The sequence below is a fragment of the Bison bison genome, unplaced genomic scaffold (genome assembly GCF_000754665.1).
Source record: "Bison bison bison isolate TAMUID 2011002044 unplaced genomic scaffold, Bison_UMD1.0 scf7180017864181, whole genome shotgun sequence".
Taxonomy (NCBI): Eukaryota; Metazoa; Chordata; class Mammalia; order Artiodactyla; family Bovidae; genus Bison; species Bison bison.
The window spans coordinates 5130542-5152777 of NW_011494753.1; the positions used below are offsets into that span (position 1 = coordinate 5130542).

The 22236-nt window shown below is 50.0% G+C and overlaps 1 protein-coding gene across 1 annotated transcript in view; it reads left to right on the top strand.

Moving 5' to 3' along the window:
• Nucleotides 1-22236, top strand: part of OTUD7A (OTU deubiquitinase 7A) — a 193775-nt gene that overhangs the window by 170613 nt on the left and 926 nt on the right. The window contains exons 10-13 of the mRNA XM_010843400.1: nucleotides 1512-1661; nucleotides 20226-20340; nucleotides 20531-20615; nucleotides 21711-22234. Of these exons, the coding sequence (XP_010841702.1) occupies nucleotides 1512-1661; nucleotides 20226-20340; nucleotides 20531-20615; nucleotides 21711-22234 (874 nt within the window). The remainder of the gene's footprint in view (nucleotides 1-1511; nucleotides 1662-20225; nucleotides 20341-20530; nucleotides 20616-21710; nucleotides 22235-22236) is intronic.

The following is a 22236-nucleotide window of genomic DNA, read 5'->3' on the forward strand; positions in this document are numbered from 1 at the left end:
ACAAGAAAGGCGTAAAGTGCAAAGTCACCCAAAAGGTTGTGATGGGACCAGAGCTGGGAAGAAGGAGGAAGGGATGGAGGGCTTTCTAGGGTTGGTACCTACTTCACACCCCCTCTCCCTTGGCCAGGCCAGTACTTCCCAGGGTGGACACTGCCTCCCACTTTTTAGACAAGAAGCCCGAAGCCCAGAGAGGCCACACAACGTGCCCCTACCCCTGGCTGAAGCCTTGGAGGAAGCAGGATCGACCCAGGGAGGGAGGGCTCCAGGCGTGTTCTCCCTCCAGCCTTTCTCCTAGAGCCCACAGGATACCACCTGTGGGCTCTCTGAAGAGAAGGGACCAGAAGGGTCATTCCAGTGCAAGTGCCCTGCCTCTCGTGGCTGGTATAACCACAGAGGGCAGGGGCCTGGGGTGCTTTGGTCACTTCCAGTGACACAGGCCTGCCGAGGTCCGCAGCCTTTGGGTGCAGAGCCAGGCCTCGCATCAGGGTCCCTATACTCGTCAGATCCCAAGGGCTGGGTCCACACTTCCTTCCCTTGTCCTGTAGCCCTCTCAAAGGTTGGACCCACCTTGCCTCTCAACAGAGAGAGGCCAGAAGCACAGTCACTGATATAGACAGAGGAAGGGTGGGGGAGGAATCCTGAGCTCATCAAAGTCATCCCTGAGGTCGACTGTCCTTTCCTTCCACTCAAAGGAGGGCAGTGAGTCACTGACTCCAAGGCCAAGAGACAAGGTCTTTTGTGATTAAAAAGTAGAGGCCATATCAGGGCATGTATTTCTAGTATTTACTGTATCTCAGTAAGAATTTAGGCCTTTCCCCGCTTTTGGTAAGGAAATGAACAAGATTACGTCCCAGTTGCTAAAGGAGCCAATCCCCATCTCTTATTTCCCATCTTACTTAGGACTTGGGCCTGGACTGCTCTCATTGAGTTTCTCAAAACCCAGAACAGACAGGCTCTGGCGCAGCACAGATGTTGTTCTGTGTGCAGGTGCTTTTGTGAACACAGGAAAACACAGGTTTCCAGGTAGCCGTTAGTGCACGTCCTGGCTGACCACCTGGGGCAGGTGTTTTGGTCACCTGAGCAGGCCTCAGGGCTGCAGGCAGGCCCAGCAGGTCACAGCAGAGTCCCCTCAGCCCTGGTCCTCTTGTTCCCAGGGCACAGCCTGACAAGGCACCAGGACAAACAAGCCAGGAGGACGCTGCCCAGGGAGGCAGGTTGGGGAGGGTGCCCTGTCAGGCACAGGACTCGGGGTCTAATGATCCTGGCCCCTGTGAGCTGGGCTTCCTAATCCATTGTGGGCTGAGCAACACCCAGCTCCCAGGGAGCTCCTGCTGGGTGGGAGGAGGCCCCTCTACTGCGGAGTGGATGATAGGTGATGCCAGCACCCAGGGCTGCAGCCTGAGCCCACCCTCCGTTCCCTCTGCCCTGTCACCTCCCCCAGGTTGGTGAGGGCTGCTGTCCGTGCCCCCTCCAGCTCCAAGTGCCCTCCTCACCTTTGTTTGTGTCTGCAGCGTTCGCTCCAATCCCCTTCGGAGGGATTTACCTGCCTTTGGAGGTACCTCCCAACAGATGCCACTGCTCACCTCTGGTTCTTGCCTACGACCAAGCGCATTTCTCTGCCCTTGTGTCCATGGAGCAGAGAGACCAGCAGAGAGAACAAGGTAAGCCTGCTGCCACTTGACAGTGGCGGGGACAGAGGGGCCAGGAGGGCAGGAGGCGGGATGTGGAGCCCTCCCTTGTGAAGGGCACTCAGCAGTGATGGGTTTTGCCTAAAACTACCGTATGCATGCAAAAAATATCATTGAAAATAATGCCATTTGCAGCAACATGGATGGAATGGATTTAGATGATCATTATCATAGATGATCATACTAAAAAGCTTAGATTATCATACTAAGTGAAGTAAGTCAGAGAAAGACATATCATGTGATATCACACGAGGAATCTAAAGAAAGACACAAATGAACTTATTTACAAGAGAGAAACAGGCTTACAGACAGAGAAAACAAACTTATGGTCACCAAAGGGAGAAGTGGGGAAGGATAAATTAGGAAATACGCACTACTATATATAAAATAAACGAGGACCTGCTGTATAGCACTGTACTCAATATTTTCTAATAACCTCTAAGGGCAAAGAATCGGAAAAAGAATATATATAACTGAATCACTTTAAAATATGATGAAGTTAATAATTCTATCACCCTTATCTAGCCTTTACTGTGGTTCCCTTCACTTCTACACATATTTTATATGGATGTAGTTAATCTCAGATGTAATTTTTAAAAGCTGTTCTAGTGCAGTCACCTAACTATAGCTCACTTTCTTTGTAAATTAGGTTTTATTGGAACATAGGCACACTCATTCAAAGGCGAATTATCTGTGGCTACTGCTTTTGTAGCAGTAGCCACCAGGACTTCCCTGGTGGCTCAGATGGTAAAGCATCTGTCTACGATGCGAGAGACCCAGCTTCGATCCCTGGGTTGGGAAGATCCCTTGGAGAAGGAAATGGCAATCCACTCCAGTACTATTGCCTGGAAAATCCCATGGACAGAGGAGCCTGGTAGGCTACAGTCCATGGGGTCACAAAGAGTTGGACACGACTGAGCGACTTCACTGCTTTTGTACCCTTAGAGCAGTTGAGAAGCAGTGTCAGAAACTGTGTGGCATGCAGGGACTAAACCACTTACTAATGAGCGCTTTATGAACAATGTTCGCCAGCCTCTGCTCTGCAGGAAGCTTAGAATCAAAAGATGGATATTTCCATTCAAATCATTACATGGGAGCTTCCTGTCATTTCAGTGCTGCAGAAAGTCTTACCAAGCTGGGCCCACAGGCCGTGCACTGCACAGTCCCAGCCGCAGTCACATAGACTTGTGTGGGGCCTGTCTTTAGTCAGCGCATTATGTGTCTGTTGTGGAGATGGTGGGATTTTGTTTGAAATGTTAACTGCTGATGGATGTGTGATTAACTGAGCAACAAAGGGGGAACTCTTCCTTTTTCACTTCTGTGTCTGGTTAGACAGAGAGCCCTCAGGGGACCAAGGGAAGGAAAGGCTGAGTGATTTCAGGGTCCCTGCCATCGGACGTGGTCCCAGGAAATCTGCTGGCTCATCCCATGGTGATGTGAGTCCAGAAGGAAGGCAAGCAGGGCTTCAGGCAGCTGAGGGATGTCACGTCCTTTTGCTGAGCTGTTACAGACGTCTCACTGTAGCCACATTTAGGCCTTTCCTGTTGTCTCTCTGCATTTCGGCCCAGTGAGAGCTGGCACCTCCCTCATGGCTTTCGGCTCTTGTGGCTCACTGTGGCTCTTGGGAGACAAGAGGGCCCTTTCCCAGCCTCACCCTATCAGCAAGTGATTGAAAAGACCTTAGAAGTCAGATGTTAGCCATGAGTGGTAGGTCAACGGCTCCTAACCTGGCAGCTCTGAACTCTAGTCTTCTATTGAACTGTACAGAAAAAAATGAAAAAACTATAAAAGAGAGATGAAATAATAAAACCATCACATCAAGATGAAACATTGTAGAAACGGCATGTTGCGTATAAATTTTGGAGAATTTTAATAAAATTGGCTGTGTTTTATTTCAAAATTTTAAAAATGAGGGCCCTTTCTCAGGACTGGGGTCCAGGCCGCTCATCTGGTCTTGCAGTGACTCTCTGGTAAAGGGAAGATCGTGGTCACAGGGCCTTCCAAGCTGAGTCCCCGCCTCACAGAAGGCACTGAGCTTCTCTCAGGCCTTCTAGTGCTGCTTTTGGATGCTTTCCAGGCCAGTGTGAAGGTGCTCATCAACAAAAGGACAAATGTGGGTGAGTTCCACAGCTTAGCAGGCAGCATCACAGAGGTATGGGTGGTTTCACCTCTGAAAACTTGCTTTGCCATAAGTCGGCTGTGGTCCCAGCGTGGTGTCTGGGGCTGTGCCGTGGGCTCCTACAGCTCCCCCTGCTGGCTCCCTGCTCGTAGCAGTGTGGTCCCTGCCCCCACGGTCTTCATGTGACCAGGGCTGCACATTGACCCATTCAGTTCTCACAACCACTACACAAGCAGAAGCACAGCACATGTGAGTGGCTCCCACTGGCTGGGTAACCTCAGTGCTGCATACCAGGCCCTCACACATTGGGAGAGAACACGAATGCTCTACAGACTCTGAGGCTTTAAGTGTTGCTGCCAACACGTCCCCTGTGCCACCCTCGCTAGTGCGTGCTGGTAGGCGAAACCGTGCTTCCTGCTTCTCCCATTGGCCTGAAGTCCAGTGGTCCTACAGGCCTGGGGCTGAGGGTCCATTCAGTGATGCTACCTGTTGCTTGCAGGTTTGAAGGACCCAAAGATGAGGTGTCCTTGCCTTGGGCCCTCACCACCTTGTAGGGGAGACAGGCAACCCCACCAAGCCACACTCTGTCCAAGGCAGTATATGCCCCAGACAGGCACCAGCTCCATTCAGCAGGAGAGTGATTATTCTAACTAGAAATAATGGACAGATGGAGCTGAGCAAAGGTGCCGTGCCAGTGCAGGATGTGGCTGGCATGCTACTGGTACAGCCCTGCAGGCACCTGTCATGGAGGCATGACGGCGCTGGGCCTGGGCGCTGCCACGCCCTCACCGTGTGGCCCGAGGGGTGCCATGTGCCTCCCAGCCTGTCCCCTTCTCTGTTGTGCAGTAACACCCACCTCCCTGGGAGTGAACGCCTTTGCCTCCCTTGTTCACCCTCCTCACCCCCACCCCATCCTCTGCCCTTTCTCTTCCACCCATTTTCCCATTGGTCTCTTTCTAACTGGACATGTGTAAGGACCTCACCATTTAGTTGTGAAGTTACCACCAAGAGATAGTCCCTCCACACACAGAAGTTCTCAGTCACCCCTGGGAATGGTACCACCTGTCCCAGAATCAGGCCTGTCCCCTGATCCATACATGTTCCTTCAAAGATAAACCTAAAGGCCTCAATTGGCCCCCTTCCTGGCCACCCAGTGTCTCCCTGAAAGGATCTGCTGTGGGCAGGAGCAACAGAGCAGACAGTGTCCGAGGAGCCATCACCAGAGGAAGTCTACCCCATAGTTCTGTGGGGTACTGTCCTACCTCTGGCCTGACATCAGAGACTGCCGGCGGCTTTCCACAAATACCAGATCCTAGCAGTTCCACTAGAATGGAATGGTGGTGAGAAACTGAAAAAACATTAGGAATCTGCTTGGGGGACAGGCTTATCTTCTCTTCTCAGCCTTTATGAGGCCAAGAAAGTGGAAGCAACCACAGAAAGCCATGTGTTAGCACCCAAAAAAAGATGACTCTGAATAGCATTGAGCTGCAAGGGTGGTTGCTGCTCTGCTTCTGTAACAGGGAGTCCTGAGGTAGGTGGTCCAGGGCTGGTGCATTAGCCCTAGACATCCTCAAGGACTCAGGCTCCAGCCTCTCCCTGTTCCACCATCCTTATCATGTGATTTCAGCCTCATGGTTATAGAATAGATGCTGTAGCACCAAGCATCACATCCACATTCCAGGCTGGGCCAAATGGCTCTTTTCTTGAAACTTAGTCATTTTATTTGGGAAGAACACCTTCCTCCAGTACCTGTACTGGCATCTTACTAACAAAGGCTGAGCTCCACACTTGCATTTGTCCAGCTGTGGAGCAACCTCAGAAATGAGTGCATCAGAGGAAGGAGGGGGTGAGGTGGTAGGTGGGGGTTCACTGAGCCAGCTATGAATTAGGGAGAGAATGTGATGTTTCCAGGCAGTTGCATCTGGACTCTCCTCTTTATTTCACCAGCAATGACCACCTATCTAGGGAAGGGCAAAGGTGCAAAAAAAAAAAGGGTTCTTCACCAACTCGGGTCCTCATCTGGAAATAAACCACATATGCTGTTAGGCTCTCAATCCCCTAAAAAGCAGGGGTGCGTGAGGCTGTCAATGGTGTGCTCCTTAGGAGAAAATCCAGTTTATTTAAGCGCAGAAAGAAGAGCAGCCCTCCTCCCAGGCCATGCACTGCCCGTGGGCGTCAGGTTTGGGGCTGACCAGGTGAGGGTGGCACAAGCGCCATGCATCCCACCCATGGCTGTGCCCCCGTAGGAGGGGGAGCAGGGACTGGGTAGGTGGTCCTGCTGAGAGCCAGAGCCAGGCTTGGCTCCTGGCGACTGACTTGATGGCACATTCCTATGCCTCTGACATCTAAATGCCACCAGGGAGTTTATGCTCAGAGGTTTTCTCTCCTAGAGCCCTGGGCTTATGCCAGGACAACCTCCCCAAAGCAGTCAGGAGCCTTCTGATCCTGCTGAAGTGAGACCTCGGCCTGATGAGGGGCTTCTCACTCCCTCCTTCCAGAAGGTCTCCAGCTCTGTACCTTCAGGCTGGGTTGCACTCTGCCCCCCAGGAGCTGCCCAGGAAGCTCTTTACAGACTCTGACGTCACCATTCCTGTAGCATCCTTGCCTACAAGGACCAAGGATGCTCAGTGAGAGGAAAGGTGGTGAGGAAACCATCCTCCCCCTCCCTGCCCTTCCCTGCTACACCTCCCTCCATTCACTCCCTGGTGATGGTTAGAACCGCTTCGGCTTCGGCTGCAGGTCATCAAAACCCAGCTCGAGGTGGCTCAGGCAGTTAGGGGGCTGGTTCTCACACACACTCAGCAGTGTGGGGCAGGCAGGCGCCCTGGGGCGGGTGGGACATTCAGGAATGTCAGAGATGACCAGGTGACTCCGCCTCACCTGCAGCCTCCTCACCTTTTGTTCCAGACAAGCACCTGCCCCCACCCCCCAGCAGCAAGCGGGTCCTGTTTGACCCCAAACTCCCATGTCTAAAAGGATTACCAGATCTGGGACAGAAAGTACACACAAAGATCCTAGTGCATCTTGTCCTGGAAGAAACAAGGGGTGGTGTCGGGAGGGCTCCTGGGCCGATGGATGAGGCTCCCACAAGCGAGGTGGACAGTGAGGACCATCATTGGGAGGAGTGGTACCATACTGAAGTTGCTTCAGTCCATGGCCTCTTAATGACGCTCACGGAAAGTTTTCCTCATCAGTTCTGCAGGAAGCTCGGAGCCACGCGTGACCTTGGAGACTGGTAAATAGCAGGAAAGCATCAGACCAGATCCTGCATTTCCTCGGTGAACTGATGACAGGTCCTTTGTCTGAGTTAAGGTACCCTGGCTTGTCATGAAGGGAGAGGCAGTCTCGGTAAGGTCTGCATTCATGTGTTGAAGTCCTATCCCCCAGGCCTCAGATTGTGACTGTATTTGGAGATGGGGTCTTCAGAGGGGTAATTAAAGAAAAATGAGGTGATTAACGTAGACCCTCATCCACTGTGACTGTTGGTCTTATAAGAAGAGTAGATTAGGACAGAGACACACAGCAGAGGAAATCGCGAGAGGACACAGAGAAGAGAGTCACCTGCAAGCCAAGGAGGGAGGCCTCAGAAAGAAATGACTCTGCTGACACCTTGTGCTTAGACTTCTGAGCTCCAGACTGTTATTAATAAATGGCTGCTGTTTAAGCCCCTCCGTCTTTCGTCATCATGGCCACCCAAGCAAACCAATACAGACAGAATGAGAATACCTGGTTACTCAAGCCCTTGGGAATGAATGAGAACCTGCCACGTTTCTCGTTACGTCTGGCTCAGCTCATCATCATCACCTTCTTGACCAGCGGATGCTGCGTTCAGATCCATCAGTGGCCTGATCGGTGTCTGTGAGCTCTCTGCCCTCAGCAGCTCGTGTGTGGAGATCCTGGGACCCACTGTAGCTGGTGGTGAATTTTTTTTTTTACAAAATAATATTCTGCAAGATCTATAAATCCACACCCCAGCAGATGTTTCGAATATGGCTAGTCTTATAGCTCTGCTCCAGGGGAAGGGGTGATCCCACTGGGGAGGTTCAGCAGAACAAAGAGCAGGACCATTGGATGTATGGTCGAGGGCCTGGAGAGCCTGCCGTGGGTACAAGGTGCTCCGAGAGCTGGGGCTGGAACTGGGGACAGATAGCTGGCCCTAGGTCAGGGGGACAGGCTGAGGGCGAGCCCCAGCTCTCTTGTGTATCGCTGCACAGCTTGAGCCACGGGGAGGTTCATTCAGCAAGTGTTCACTGTGACAGCACACTCGTGGCGGTGACAGTACTGGATGGCCCACACCTCACACAGTGAGAGCCTGGGGTTGGGCTCCTTCCTTCAGGGGTCAGCAAGGCTGCAGGCATGGGTCCGAGCAAGGCAGAGCCTCTCCAGGTGACCTGGGCTCCAGAGACAGGGTAACCCCAAATCTCTGTGTCCTCTCGCGATTTCCTCTGCTGTGTCTCTGTCCTAATCTACTCTTCTTATTAGACCAACAGTCACAGTGGATGAGGGTCTACGTTAATCACCTCATTTTTCTTTAATGACCCCTCTGAAGACCCCATCTCCAAATACAGTCACAATCTGAGGTCTGGGGGATAGGACTTCAACACATGAATGCAGACCTTACCGAGACTGCCTCTCCCTTCATGACAAAACAGCAGTCATGAACTCTGTTTTCAATCTGTATTTTATGCACAGCTCACAGTTAAATGCCAGTCTATGTTTTATGATTTCCCAAACCAGATATAATGCGACATTTCATTTCCAATCTATTTGACAACGAACTCTGCTTTTTCTTATAGGATTGATTTATAATAAACAGCATTCATTTCCTATTAAGTAGAAATTGGTCTTAACAGGGCTATAAATATTATTAAATGTTCCATTTAAATGGATTTTATAATATAATTTTGTTAATATAGCAACCTAAAATGATAAATTAATCTTTTTCTAATCAAACTGGCCCATCTGTGAACCTGTTTAAATAACAATAATAGAGGAACCACATACCACCCCACCTGTTACTGGACATTATAAGAATCAGATAAGTTCACAGTAGCAAGAAGTCTTTAGAAATTCCTAGCATCCCTTTGCAGTCAGGCTTCTTCCGTTCAGCCACTTCCTAGGTTTGTGGTTTGCCACTGAAAGACACACTCAGGAAGGGTGTGGAAGGCCAGCTGCCTCTCCACGTGGTCTGCAGGCAGCCTCGCTGGGCCACTGGCCACATACCGCTGCTGCTCCTGCCATAGCCTCAAGTGTGGCTCCCAGAGGTGTGGGCCACCGCAAGGCCTGGGGACCAGACGAGGGTGTCATCTTTAACATTACTGGGTTTTGACCCACAAACATCTCAAACAGCCCCTGCGTGGCCAGGAGCAGTGGGTGGAACTTCAAGGCTGTGAGTTCTGTTCTGGGCTTACAGGGGGACATGAGTTCAGAGAGCTGAGTTTTGCTGATCAAACGCCCAAGAGTCCGGTTGTCCACCGACACCTGCGCCACCCCAAGGAACATCAGCTCTGAAGGCCGGGGCTTAGTTCCAAAGGGATGCCAGCTGTGCTCAACTACATGGCAAGAACTGGCCACGGGTCTTTCACTAGGAAACTGGGGCCTGGAGAGCTGAGGGGGCAGGAGACATGGACACAGGCTCCTTCAGGCCTCCCCAAGGTGTCTGGTCCCCCAGCCACCATCTCCCTGACTACTGAGTCAGCCCAGCCCGCATCTCCATATGAAGTGCTGTCTCTCCCCTCAGGCTGCCCCAGGCTACCTGTGGACCTGCAGGCTTCTGATGGGTGGTGTTGGAGCAGGACATGGCCTTCATCAGTCCTCCTGCAGAAGAGGAGGGAGACAAAGCCCCAGGTGCCTGTCCTGCCCCCTGGACATGGGGAAGGAACCTCGTAGTCAAGCAGCGTGACAGCCTGTTTCTGCTCTCCAAGAAGCCCCCATCACTGTTCCCCAGGGTTGCATCTAATGCATGAGAGAACCTGTGTCCAGAAAAAAAAATGGACAGCTTCCTGACAACCCAAGTCCACTTAGAGAATTGTCTCTGGGGACGTTTTTCTGGGGAAAGGGTCTATGGGGAAGAACGCATCCTGACCAAAGCCCAGTGGGCCGCCTGGAGCGTGAGGCCACAGGCAGCTCATCAGGCAGGAACTCGCCACATCCCTGGCATTCAGGGAGGGGAAAGAGCTGCCATTGCTGTGCACCTTGAGGAGTCGTGAAGCAAATCCTCATAAAGCAAGTCTGATTTTTCCCAGAGGCACAAGGATGCAAGGTTCTTACCCAGCCAGGGAACTCTGCGTCAGGCCCACCAGAGGTTGTTCTTGGGCACTGATGGGCCAGAGCCAAGGCCACGGTGGGATCAGGTGCAGGGAGAGGAGGAGGATGACAAGGACCACCTTTCAAAGGCTCCTGTTCTTCATTGCCAGGCTTCCCAGGGGGCACAGTGGTAAAGAATCCACTTGCCAACGCAAGGGACTCAAGAGACGCAGGTTCGGTTCTTCATCGACCAGATTTCTAGATGTCTTAAAGCCACATGTCCTGTCTTTGCGTCTCCAGCACCAAGACACTGGGGGAGCAGTTAATAAATGTTGAATGAGTGAATAAACAAGCTTAGATGCTCACAGTCTACTGATGTCAGATAATTTTTTAAAAGGAGGGGGAGGCAAGGTGCCAACAGTAGTGAAAGGAAAAGTACACACTGTGGAGTAAGGCCGGCCTGTGGCCTGGGCAAGTCACGCAGCGCCGGGGTTCACATCCTCCTCTACAGAATCGAGCAAGAACCCTGGAGCTGATGCAAGACCTGTAAGTAACGAACGTGGAGCTCCTGACACAGTGCCTGTACTGTCGGAGAGTTAGACACAGAGATCCGTAGAACAGAATAGGAAACTCAGAAATAACCCCACACAAATATACTGAGAGGATTTTTGACAGAGAAGCAAATGAATTCAATGGAGGATGGATAGTCTTTTCAGACAAATGGTGAGGAAGCAATTGGAAATCCATAAGAAAGAAAAGGAGTGTAAACTCAAACCTCATTTATACAAAAATTAAAGTTGACCATATAATAAAAGTAAAATGTCCAACTGTGGACCTAGAGGTAGGTAAAGAGTTCTTACATATTGTCCTATTTGTTCTGTGTCTCTGGAGATCCGTGACTAATAGAACCACTAATCTGTTCTGTGTCTCTAGAACTTTGTCATTTCAAGCATGCTGCAAAATGGGAATCACACAGCATGCAGTCATTTGGGATTGGCATAATCCAAAAAAGAAAAAAATAGGTTGGATCTCTACTGTGCAAAGATGGTGGGGAGAGGTGCGGGGGGACAGGAAGGAAGGAGGAAAAGAGGAAGGCAGGGAAGGAGGAAAGAAGGAAAAACAAGTTACAGACTGAGAGAAAATATTTGAAAACCACATATCAACAAAGGATTTGTATCTAAAATATACAAAGAACTCTCAAAACTCAATAGCAAAAAGAAAACCCTCCAAACCATCCAAACAAAAAATGGGAAAAGATACAGACAGACATTTTACCAAAGAGGAGATAGAGAAGACAATAAGCCCATGAAAAGTTGGTCAACGTTAGAACCACAAGATATCACTGAACACCTATCAGAATGACTAAAATCTTAAAAACTGACACCACCAAGTACTGGGAAGGATGTGGAATAATTGGACTGCTCCTACACTGCTGGTGGGAAGGTTAAAGTGGTTCAGTCACTCTGGAAAACAGTTTGGTGGCTTCTTGTAAAACTAAACATCACTTCTCATGCTGCTGCTGCTGCTGAGTCACCTTAAGCTGTGTCTGACTGTGTGACTCTATGGACGGCAGCCCACCAGGCTCCTCTGTCCATGGGTTTCTCCAGGCAATAGTACTAGAATGGGTTGCCATGCCCTCCTCCAGGGATCTTCCTGACCCAGGGGTGGAACCCAAGTCTCCTGCACTGCAGGCCCCTTCTTTACCACTGAGCCATCAGGGAAGCCCTCACTTACCATATGACCCAGATTTGCAGTCCTGGGCATTTATCCTAGAAAAATGAAGTTATGTTTACCCAAAAGCCTGTACACAAAACTGCTTTATTTGTCATAGCCAAAAACTGGAAACAACCCAAATGTCTTTCCTGGGTACATGATTCCTGGGTGCATACTGTTTCACAGAATCATACTCAACAATAAAAATGAATGCCTGTGATTCATACAATTACTTGAGTGGACCTCAAGGGAATTATGCTGAAGGAAAAAAAAAAAAAACCAATCCCCGAAGACTGCATTCTGTATGATTCTAGTTCTATAGCAGTCTTGAAATGACAAAATTATAGAGATGGAAAACATATTAGTGGTTCTGTTAGTCAGGGATTTCCAGAGAAACAGAACCTATGGGATACATATAGATACATATATAAGAGGAGATTTATTATAGGAATTGGTTCACATAATTATGGTGCCCAAGAAGTTCTGCTGTCTGCCAACTGCGAGCTGTAGAACCAGGAAAGCCTGTGGTGTAATTCAGTCTGGGTCCGAACACCCAAGAACCAGGAGCACTGATGTCTGAGGGCAGGAGAATATCAATGTCCTGCTCAAACAAAGAGAGCCAGTTCCTCTTTCCTTGGCTATTCTGTGCTATTTGAGCCCTCCGTGGAATGTATGATGCCAGCCCATGTAGGTGAGGGCAGTTTTCTGTATCCAGTCTACCAATTTAAATGCTAATCTTTTCCAGGACTGACCCCCAGACACACCCAGGTGTTATGTTTACCAGCTCTCTGGCCATCCCTTGGTCCAGGCAAGTTGATACATAAAATTAACCATCATGGTGGTAGACAGGGATTAAGGACCAACAGGGTTATTTAGAAGCATGTTGTTTAAATTCCAAAAGATGTATGTTCAAGATTCTCCAAACGTCTTTCTTGGTTATGGGTTTTTATTTAGTTTTGGTCTGAGAACAAACTTTTTATGATTTCTCTTCTTTTAAACCTGTGAAGGTTGGCTAAGAATATGTTCTGTTTTGGTGAATATTCCATGGGATCTTGAAAAGAATGCGTGTTCTGCTGTTGCTGAGTTCCATAAATGTCCATTAATTCAAGGGCTCTGGTGACATAATTCAGTCTTCTATATCTTCGCTGATTTTGTCTGCTTGTTCTGTTGGTTCCTAAAAGTGGCAGTCTCCAACCATAATTAGTGTGTCTTTCTCCTTTCAGTTTTGTTAGTATTTGCTTCATGTCCTCTGAAGCCTGTGCACACAGGTAGGATTGTGATAGCTTCATGGAGAATTGACCACTGAATCACTACGTAATGTTCCTCTGTATATAACAGGACTTGCACTGGAGTCACTCCAGTTTTCTTCTTAGTATCTTTTAACCTATGTATGTCTTTATATTTAAAATGGATTTCTTGCAGTCAATATATACATGAGTTTTGCTTTTTATCGACCTGACAGTGTCATCTATTAATCAGTATGTTTTGACCTTTGACCACTCACATTTAATGCCAGCTCTCTTCTGTTTGTTCCATCTATCTTTATTCCTTTTTGTCTTTTACTGTCTTCTTTATTTTTTATTTAATTTTATTGGAGTATAATCAATTTACAATCTTGTGTTAGTTTCAGGTTTACAGCGAAGTGAATGAGAAAAAATATATATATATATACTCTTTTTTAGACATTTTTTCCATATAGGCCATTCCAGATTATTGAGTAGAGTTCCCTGTGCTATACAGTAGGTCCTAATTAGTTATCTGTTCTGTATATAGTAATGTTTATGTCAATCGCAATCTCCCAATTTATCGCCCCCAATCCACTGGTAACCATATATTTGTTTTCTACAACTGTAACTCTGTTTTGTAGATAAGTTCATTTGTACCCTTTTTAATATTCCATATGTAATTGATATCATATGATATTTGTCTTTCTCTGACTTCACTCAGTATGACAACCTCTGGGTCCATCCATATGCTATATACATTCTTTTTATGGCTGAGTAATATTCCATTATATATATGTACCATATCTTTATCCATTGATCTGTCAGGGGACATTTAGATTGCTTCTATGTCTTAGCTGTTCTAAATAATGATGCTATGAGCATTGAGATACATGTATCTTTTCAGGTTATGGTTTTCTCCAGATATATGCCTAGGAGTGGGATTGCTGGATCATATGGCAGTTCTGTTTTTCGTTTTAAGGATCTTTTGCTATTCTGGATTAGCAAGGTGTTTTCATCCAGCACATTAAAGATGTCACTCCACTATCTTCTTACTTATTTAATCATGAGAAGTCTGCTGTGATCCTTAGATTATTTCTGTATATGTAATGTGTCTTTTTCCTTTGGCTGCCTTCAATATTTTCTCTTTGTCTTCCGTTTTTAGCAGTTTGGATGTATTATGTATATCCAGATTTGTTGCTGTTGTTTCGCCTGCTTGCTTTTTTCTTAGCCTCTTGGATCTGGTAGGGTTTGTCATTTGTTTGGGAAATATTTAGATAAGTAATGTCAGCCATTATTTATTTAAATATCTCCTCTGTTTTGTTCTGTCTCTCCTTTCCTTCTGGGATTACACTTGCACAGATTTGGGGCTATCTGATATTGCCCCACCAATCTTGGATGTGCTGTTCTGCAAACCCCCAACTCGTTTTTTCTGTTGCCATCTAGTTAACATCTGTTGACCTGTCTTATTGTTCACAGACTCTTTCCTCAGGTGTGCAAAGTCTACTAATGAGCCTCTCAAAGTCATTCTTTATAATTGTGTGTGTGTTTTTTTTTATTTCTAGCATCTCAATTTGACTCTTACAGATTTTTTTCTCTCTGATGAAATTAACCATCAAATTCTGCAAGATATCTCCTTTTTCTATTTAGAGTCTTCAACTTATTAATCAGTTATTTTAAATCGTTGTCTTATAGTTTAAACATCTGTGTCCTGTCTATCTTGCCCTTCACCTGGCTTCACCTGTCAATGGACTGGTTTTCGCCCATCTTTCCTCTTGCCAAAAATATTTTGTTGAAAACCAGCCATCTTGAATAGAGCAATAAAGACTAAGGTACATCACTTTGATTCCTTTTGTTTTGCTGCATGGAATTTGGATCAGACTAGATCCAAACCCTGGTTACCCAGCTTCAGATTCTTCTAGTAAGATCTTGTGTCTGTAGTGGGTCTGGTATTTCTCACTGTCTGCTGCATGCTTTATGCTGAGCCTCACTTTGGCATGGGTCTCTCTCCATATCCTGGCCCCTTTTCTAGCAGTAGATCGCTACTCCTCACAGCTTCTTAGCCTGGGTATGGGAGGGAGAGCCAAGAGGGTACTGTTTCTTTGTTCTGAGTAAGCCTCTATCTCAGGCAGGCACTGTGTCCCTGGATCTGGGGGGAGGGAGTGACCTCCCCCAGCTGTAGTTCTGGGCTCAACACATATTCCTGCCCCTCCCCCAGAGAAAAAGAGACTTATTCCCTATTTTCTGCTCCCTCCCCATGCTTTACTGGAGAAAGGCCCTAAGATCAGTGGTGTGTGCTGCCCTACTCTCTGCAGTTTCTTCCTTAGTATAGAACTCTTTGAAGGACACTTTGTGAGAATACTGGCCAGTGTTTTTCTGAGTACCAGCTCAGGTCCCACAGAGAGAGGGCTGTGTGTGCTTGAGGATTTCCCTTATGTCTGTGGCCCCTAGGGTCCTGTATTCTTTCCACCAGTCTACATCCTTCCTTTACCAACTTGTTAACAATTTTAGCTGAAATCTTAGTGGGGTCCAGCTGAAAGAAAAAAAAGTGAAAGTGAGGTCGCTCAGTCGTGTCCAACTCTTTCCCACCCCATGGACTGTAGCCTATCAGGCTGCTCTGTCCACGGCATTTTCCAGGCAACAGTACTAGAGTAGGTTGCCACTTCCTTCTCCAGGGGATCTACCAGACACAGGGATCGAACCTGGCTCTCCCACATTGCAGGCAGACGCTTTACTGTCTGAGCCACCAGGGAAGCTGGGGTCTAGCTTAGTCTGCCCCAATTAAGCTCATGTCCATACCTCCTCAAAGACACCTGTCTTTCCTTCTATCTGGGGCTAGCCAGTTGTCTGTGACTTCAGCTCTTGGACAGGTTAAAGGAAAGTTGTGAATCTGCACTTTGTCTAGCTTGTCGTTGTTATACGAGTGGTATATCCCTTCTTATATCCCTCAAAGAAACCAGAAGTCTCCATTCTTTTTTGCGAAAATAAGTACTGAAAATTGGTTGCTGCTTTGGTTACCAACTTTGTCCAGGCTCCTTTGAGATGATGCCTATATGTTTCCAGGTTACCAGGGAATTCTCCATGTAAGAACACTGGAGTATGTAGCTGTTCCTTTCTCCAGGAGATCTTCCTGACCCAGGGACCCAACCCAGGTCTCCTGCATTGCAGGCAGATTCTTTACCCTCTGAGCCACCAGGCAAGCCCCCAAAGTATTAGTTACTCAATCGTGTCTGACTCTTTGTGACCCTGTGAACTGTAGTTCACCTGGTTCCTCTGTCCATGGAATTCTCCAGGCAAGAATACTGGAATAGGTAGCCATTCCCTTCTGCAGGAGTTAAAAGATAGGAGCATGCCTTTTCAAAGGGCCTTGGGGAGGGAGGGAATTCACAGGCTTATTTTGAAAAGTATTTGCTGTTCCTGACATTTGCCACCAGAGGGCAAGTCACCACATCAGTCTCCTTCTCACAGGGTGAGGTCAGGCTTCCCAGGCTTCCAACGGGGAAAAGTTAGGTGTGTAAAGTGAGAAGCAGAGGCATCTTAAGTACCTGAGTCTCACAGAGGGCCTGTTTTCAAGGCCTCCCTCTAGGCTGTACAGGTGGGGCTCCTAAGCCCTGCCACCCTGACCCGAGGGCCACAGCTATGCTCTCTGCACAGAAGATGCCTTCTGACGTCCAGGCTGAGAAGCTGCTAGGAGCCTGTTGGGTGGTCAGGCTCTAGCACCTACAGGTGATTCCAACCTTCTGCTTTTTGTGTTTGGGGGGAGGCAGACGGTCAGGGTGGGGAGCCCAGGACGTCCATCCCAGCCCAGCTACTGAGTAGAGGAATTCCCAGGGGCCCTTTGGTAGGGAAGCTGAGGAGGCTGCAGAGCTATACTACTTTAGTTGGTTTATCTGACAAATAAGCCAAGTCATAGTGGTTTCAAGTGACAAGTTTGCTTCTCCTGCAAATAAAGCCTAAAACAGATGTTCCTGATGAGCAGGCAGGTCCCCTCCAAGTGGGGAATCAGGAACCCACTCCTGATGTAGGGCCTCCATCATCAGAAGGCTAGAAGGTGGGAAGGGCCTCCATCATCAGAAGGCTAGAAGGTGGGAAGGGTGTTGGGAGAAGGCCCGCCCACCCCTCATCACACTGCCCAGGGCTTCACACAGTGCTTCTGCTCACGCCCCACAGATGCAAGCAAGCCTGTGTTCTTTCCTAACGCTAGGGTGGGGGCTGGGAGATATAGCCAGGCCTGGGAAGGTGCCCCCAAGGCACCTCTTCCCTAGGAAGGTGGACAGCCAGACCCCAAATTGTCCATATTGTACCTACAGAAATTACTTCTAACAGATTATTATTCTAGAACAATCTTTGCCAGATTTGCTTGATCTTAGACCCATGGAGGGAGAAGGCAGTGGCAGCCCACTCCATTACTCTTGCCTGGAGAATCCCAGGGACGGGGGAGCCTTGTGGGCTGCCATCTATGGGGTCACACAGAGTTGGACACTACTGAAGCGACTTAGCAGCAGCAGCAGCAGACCCATGGAGAATGCTTATTTAAAATAGAATCCTTGGGTCTGTTTCTTGGACACTCTGGTTTGGCCATCTGCATGGGGGTGTGGAGTGGGTGGGTACCTTTACCAAGCTCTCCCTCCAGGAAGCCATCCTGCCCTGTCTACAGAGGGAGCCTCTACCCCCTGCCCCAACCCAGGGGTGGGAAGCCATGCCAACCTTCTCTCTGTTGTCGTGGTGACTCTTGGGACTATGGCACCAGCTCCTGGGTATGACCCAAGGGAGGCTGGTCCTGAACCAGCCCTGCAGCCTCTGCCCCCACCATTGTGACTACTCCACAGCTCAGCCCTGGGAGGGACGGCTATGAGTCACAGCCACACCAGACAAGACCAAACAGTCTGTGGCCAAGGTAGACCAAGCTGCCCCTGACCTCCCAAACTAGAGCACAGTGCCGCCCAGCCCCATGCAGGTGAAAAGGAAAATCTGGAGCAAACCTGTTTCCCTTAAACGGGGGCTAGGAAATGGCAACCCACTCCAGTGTTCTTGCCTGGAGAATCCCAGGGATGGGGAAGCCTGGTGGGCTGCCGTCTCTGGGGTTGCACAGAGTCGGACAGGACTGAAGCGACTTAGAAGCAGCAGCAGCAGCAGCAGCAGCAGAGGGTGAGGTGGAAGAAGACTATGTGTGTGTCTTTATTAACACTAGAGGACAGCACCGAGTCAGTATTGCCTGTTTCTTACTAGAAAATCAACTATTAAACGGGTATTAAGTCTTAGATTTTATGTATTTGTTACTTATTGATTTGCCTTTCTGTTTTTGCCATGACACCTTTGTCATGAATCTTGGGGAAATGACACCAGATTTGTGGCCCGCATCTGGGGAGTAGGGGTAAGGAATGTGCAGAGGAGTAAGAAGGCAGAGTAAACCCCAGACAGGATCAGGGCCCCTGCACCCTAGAGTGGCGACTGGGGACTCAGTGTCCTCAAAGATGGGGCTTTCTGTGCCAAAGGAAAGCAGTATTTGGGAGGCCTCGTGTGCTCAGTCAGGGTCAGGCAACATCTGGCCACCAGCACAGGAGTGGGGCAGAGGCGTTCCAAGGCCAGAGCAGGCAAGGATAACCCTGAATCAGGGAGGGCCCTGCCCAGCTGTCAGCTTCTAACCCACTTCCCCATCTAGATGGTAGTCCAGCCTCACCTGCCTCCTAAGCCGGTGGGACAGCGGGAGTGAGACCTCCCTGTGGAGGCCCCAAGGCCCCAGCAGGTCTGAGTGTCACACCTGAAGGGGCAGTGGTCCCTGCACCCACATATACCACCCCCAGCGTTTGGGCAGGCCGGCTCCCCAGGTCCTGCGTCCACCCCAACCCTTCTGAAGTGGGCTCAGGTCCCTGGGGACTGAGGCATGTTTTGATGAATCAGTCCCTCTGTGCAGTAAGGGGCCTGTCTCTCCTCACTGCTTTGTTCAGTCGCTCAGTTGTGTCCGACTCTGTGACCCCATGAACTACAGCACGCCAGGCTTCCCTGTCCTTCACTATCTCCCAGAGTTTGCTCAAACTCATGAGTCGATCATGCCATGCAACCATCACATCCTCTGTCGCCCCCTTCTCCTCCTGCCTTCGATCTTTCCCAGCATCAGGGTCTTTTCCAATGAAGTGGCTCTTCACATCAGGTGGCCAAAGTATTGAAGCTTCAGCTTCGGCGTCAGTTCTTCCAATGAATATTCGGGGTTGATTTTCTTTAGGATTGACTGGTTTAATTTCCTTGCTGTCCAAGAGACTCTCAAGAGTCTTCTCCAGGACCACAGTTCAAAAGTATCAATTCTTCAGCATTCATCCTTCCTTATGGCCCAACTCTCACATCCGTACATGACTACTGGAAAAACCGTAGCTTTGACTATACAGACCTTTGTCAGCAAAGTGATGTATCTGCTTTTTAATACTCTGTCTAGGTTTGTCATAGCTTTCCTTCCAAGGAGCAAGGGCCTTTTAATTTCATGGCTGCAGTCACCATCTGCAGTGAAGATTTTTGGAGCCCAAGAAAATAAAGTCTGTCACTGTTTCCATATCGCCACCTTGTCCACCTACACGTTCCCTCCTCAGAAGGTTCGGTGGTCTGCTCCAGAACAGCTCACCAAAGCTCCCTCAGGCTGCTGTTCACCCTCAGGGCGCTATTACCACCTGACAGCAGAAGCTGTATGTCAGCTGTTCATCCCGCCCTCAGTATAGGCTGTGAGCTCCCTGTGGCCAAGGCCATTGTTTCCGTGGGTCCCACACAGATAGACCTGCCCAATGAGCTCATGCATGAGCAGACGGCAGGCAGCCCTCACTCCCCTTCTCTGGGCGGAGCTGGGTGGGCCTGTCCTCAAGCCCTCTCCCCAGTGACCTTGCTCAGTGCACTGTCTGGCCTGGGTCCGGTCCGTAGAAAGGGCAAAAGCAGTAATAGCTTCTTTTTGTCTGCTGCCCCAGGAGGGCACCTGCCTTTTGATCCATGTCGAGGCCAAATCATGTCTCCAGACTGCTCTTTGGCATCCACAATAAAGACATTTTCTAAACTGTTAGTGGTGGTTTTGAAACCTCGGGCCTTAAGGCTCCTGCCCACATAGAGGTCCTGTGTACACCTCCATCCGGTTTCCTTAATCACAGCAACACCTGGACTCCGTGGACTTTGCCTGTCCTCCCTAGGGGATGCCGGGGCTTCGAGCCTGCGCCCCCACCCTGGGCCACCTGGCACAGGTCTCTCTCTTTTGTGTTCCAGCCGTGATCCCCCTGACGGATTCGGAGCACAAGTTGCTGCCTCTGCACTTTGCGGTGGACCCCGGGAAGGACTGGGAGTGGGGGAAAGATGACAATGATAACGCCCGGCTGGCCCAGTAAGACCCTACCCTGTGCCCCTCTCTCCCCACCAGTGCCATTCGAGGCGGGCTGTTGCTGGGTTTCCCGGGGAGGACCTGGGCAAGGCGCCCCTGCTCCTAGTAGCTGGCTGGCTGGCTGGCCTGCCGGCAGGAGGGCTACATGCAGGCGGGCTGGGGCGCATCTCACTTGCTGTTCCTCTCTCCCTAGCCTGATCCTGTCACTAGAAGCCAAGTTGAACCTTCTGCACAGCTACATGAATGTGACGTGGATCCGGATCCCCTCTGAGACCAGGGTGAGCTTGGCGTGTGCCAGGACAGACCAGCAGGCACTCTCAGCTTGGGGTGGGCAGGCAGGGTGCACCCTCCCCCACGCGGGGCCCCCAGATGCTGGCCTCCATCCTGCCTATGGCCTGCGAAGCCCTGGCTCCAGCTGAAACACGTGTCTGTGCTCCCGTGTGCTTCCGGGTCTGGGCATAGGCATGCGCTCCGACTAGGGGAGTTTTTCTCCCCTTATTTTCTCCAGAAGGAGAGGCATAAACACACCCTCAAAATAATCTGTAGACAAGTCACAACACAAAACTCTCTCTGCCGAGATGGGAACATGCTGAGCTGCCATGGAGCAGAATTAATTATAAGTCTGTGTGTTGGTCCTTGAAAAGGCAGGGAACCCGGGCGCGATTCCTCGGCACTTCCTCTTGTTCTCTCCCCCCTGGGAGGGTAGAGCTGTGAGAAAGGGGGCTGGTGCCCCACTTGCCCCCCTCCCTCTGGTAAGACCATGCTGGCCCTGCCTCCAGATGTTAAGAATGATTTGCTTTAAGTATCTGGCTGATGTTTTTGTGCCCTCACTTTCCTGGTAGTGAAATCTCAGGAAAGGGGATTTTTTTTAAAAAGCTTACAAGTAATTGCCCCCCCCCCAGACATCAGTTTAATTAACCATAAAGTGGGGCCCATAACTAATAGTTTCTAAGTTTCCATGAAGAAGGCAAGGAGGGCAGTGCCCGGCACACAGCTAGTAAGTACCCAGGACCAGTTGGCACTGATCAGAGTGCTTTTGGACTTCAGCCTTTACTCCTATCAAGTTTTCACAGGGCTCCCTGATGCAGGCCCTGATACCCTGTACGGCATAAGTGACAGCGGCAGTCTGGTTCCAGAGTCCAGCTGCCTGGACTACATCATGACGTGGCTGTGGGCCCCTTTTTAGGGCCCACGAGGGCTGTGAAGGCAGCAACTCCAGATCGAGGATCAAGAGACTCGGGCTGGGACACAGCTCAGGCTTGGGACAGTCAGGCTGGACGCAACACCAAGGGGCCGGGGTCTGCCTCCTGCGGCAGCAAGGGGAAGGCTGATCTCTAACCTCCTCCCTTTCCTGCCCTCCCTCTCCCCTGCAGGCTCCTCTGGCGCAGCCGGAGTCCCCGACAGCCTCCGCGGGGGAAGATGTGCAGTCCCTGGCCGACTCGCTGGACTCGGACCGAGATTCGGTGTGCAGCAACTCCAACAGCAATAACGGCAAGAACGGCAAGGACAAGGAGAAGGAGAAGCAGCGCAAGGACAAGGACAAGACCCGCGCGGACTCTGTGGCCAACAAGCTGGGCAGTTTCAGCAAGACACTGGGCATCAAGCTGAAGAAGAACATGGGCGGCCTGGGCGGCCTGGTGCACGGCAAGATGAGCCGCGCCAACTCCGCTAACGGCAAGCACGGCGACGCGCCCGACCGCGGCAAGGAGAAGAAGGCCAAGGCGCGCAAGGGCAGCAAGGAGGAGTCGGGCGCTTCAGCCAGTACGTCGCCCTCGGAGAAGACCACGCCGTCGCCCACGGACAAGGCAGCGGGCGCGTCGCCGGCCGACAAGGGCGGCGGGCCCCGCGGCGACGCCTGGAAGTACAGCACAGACGTGAAGCTGAGCCTCAACATCCTGC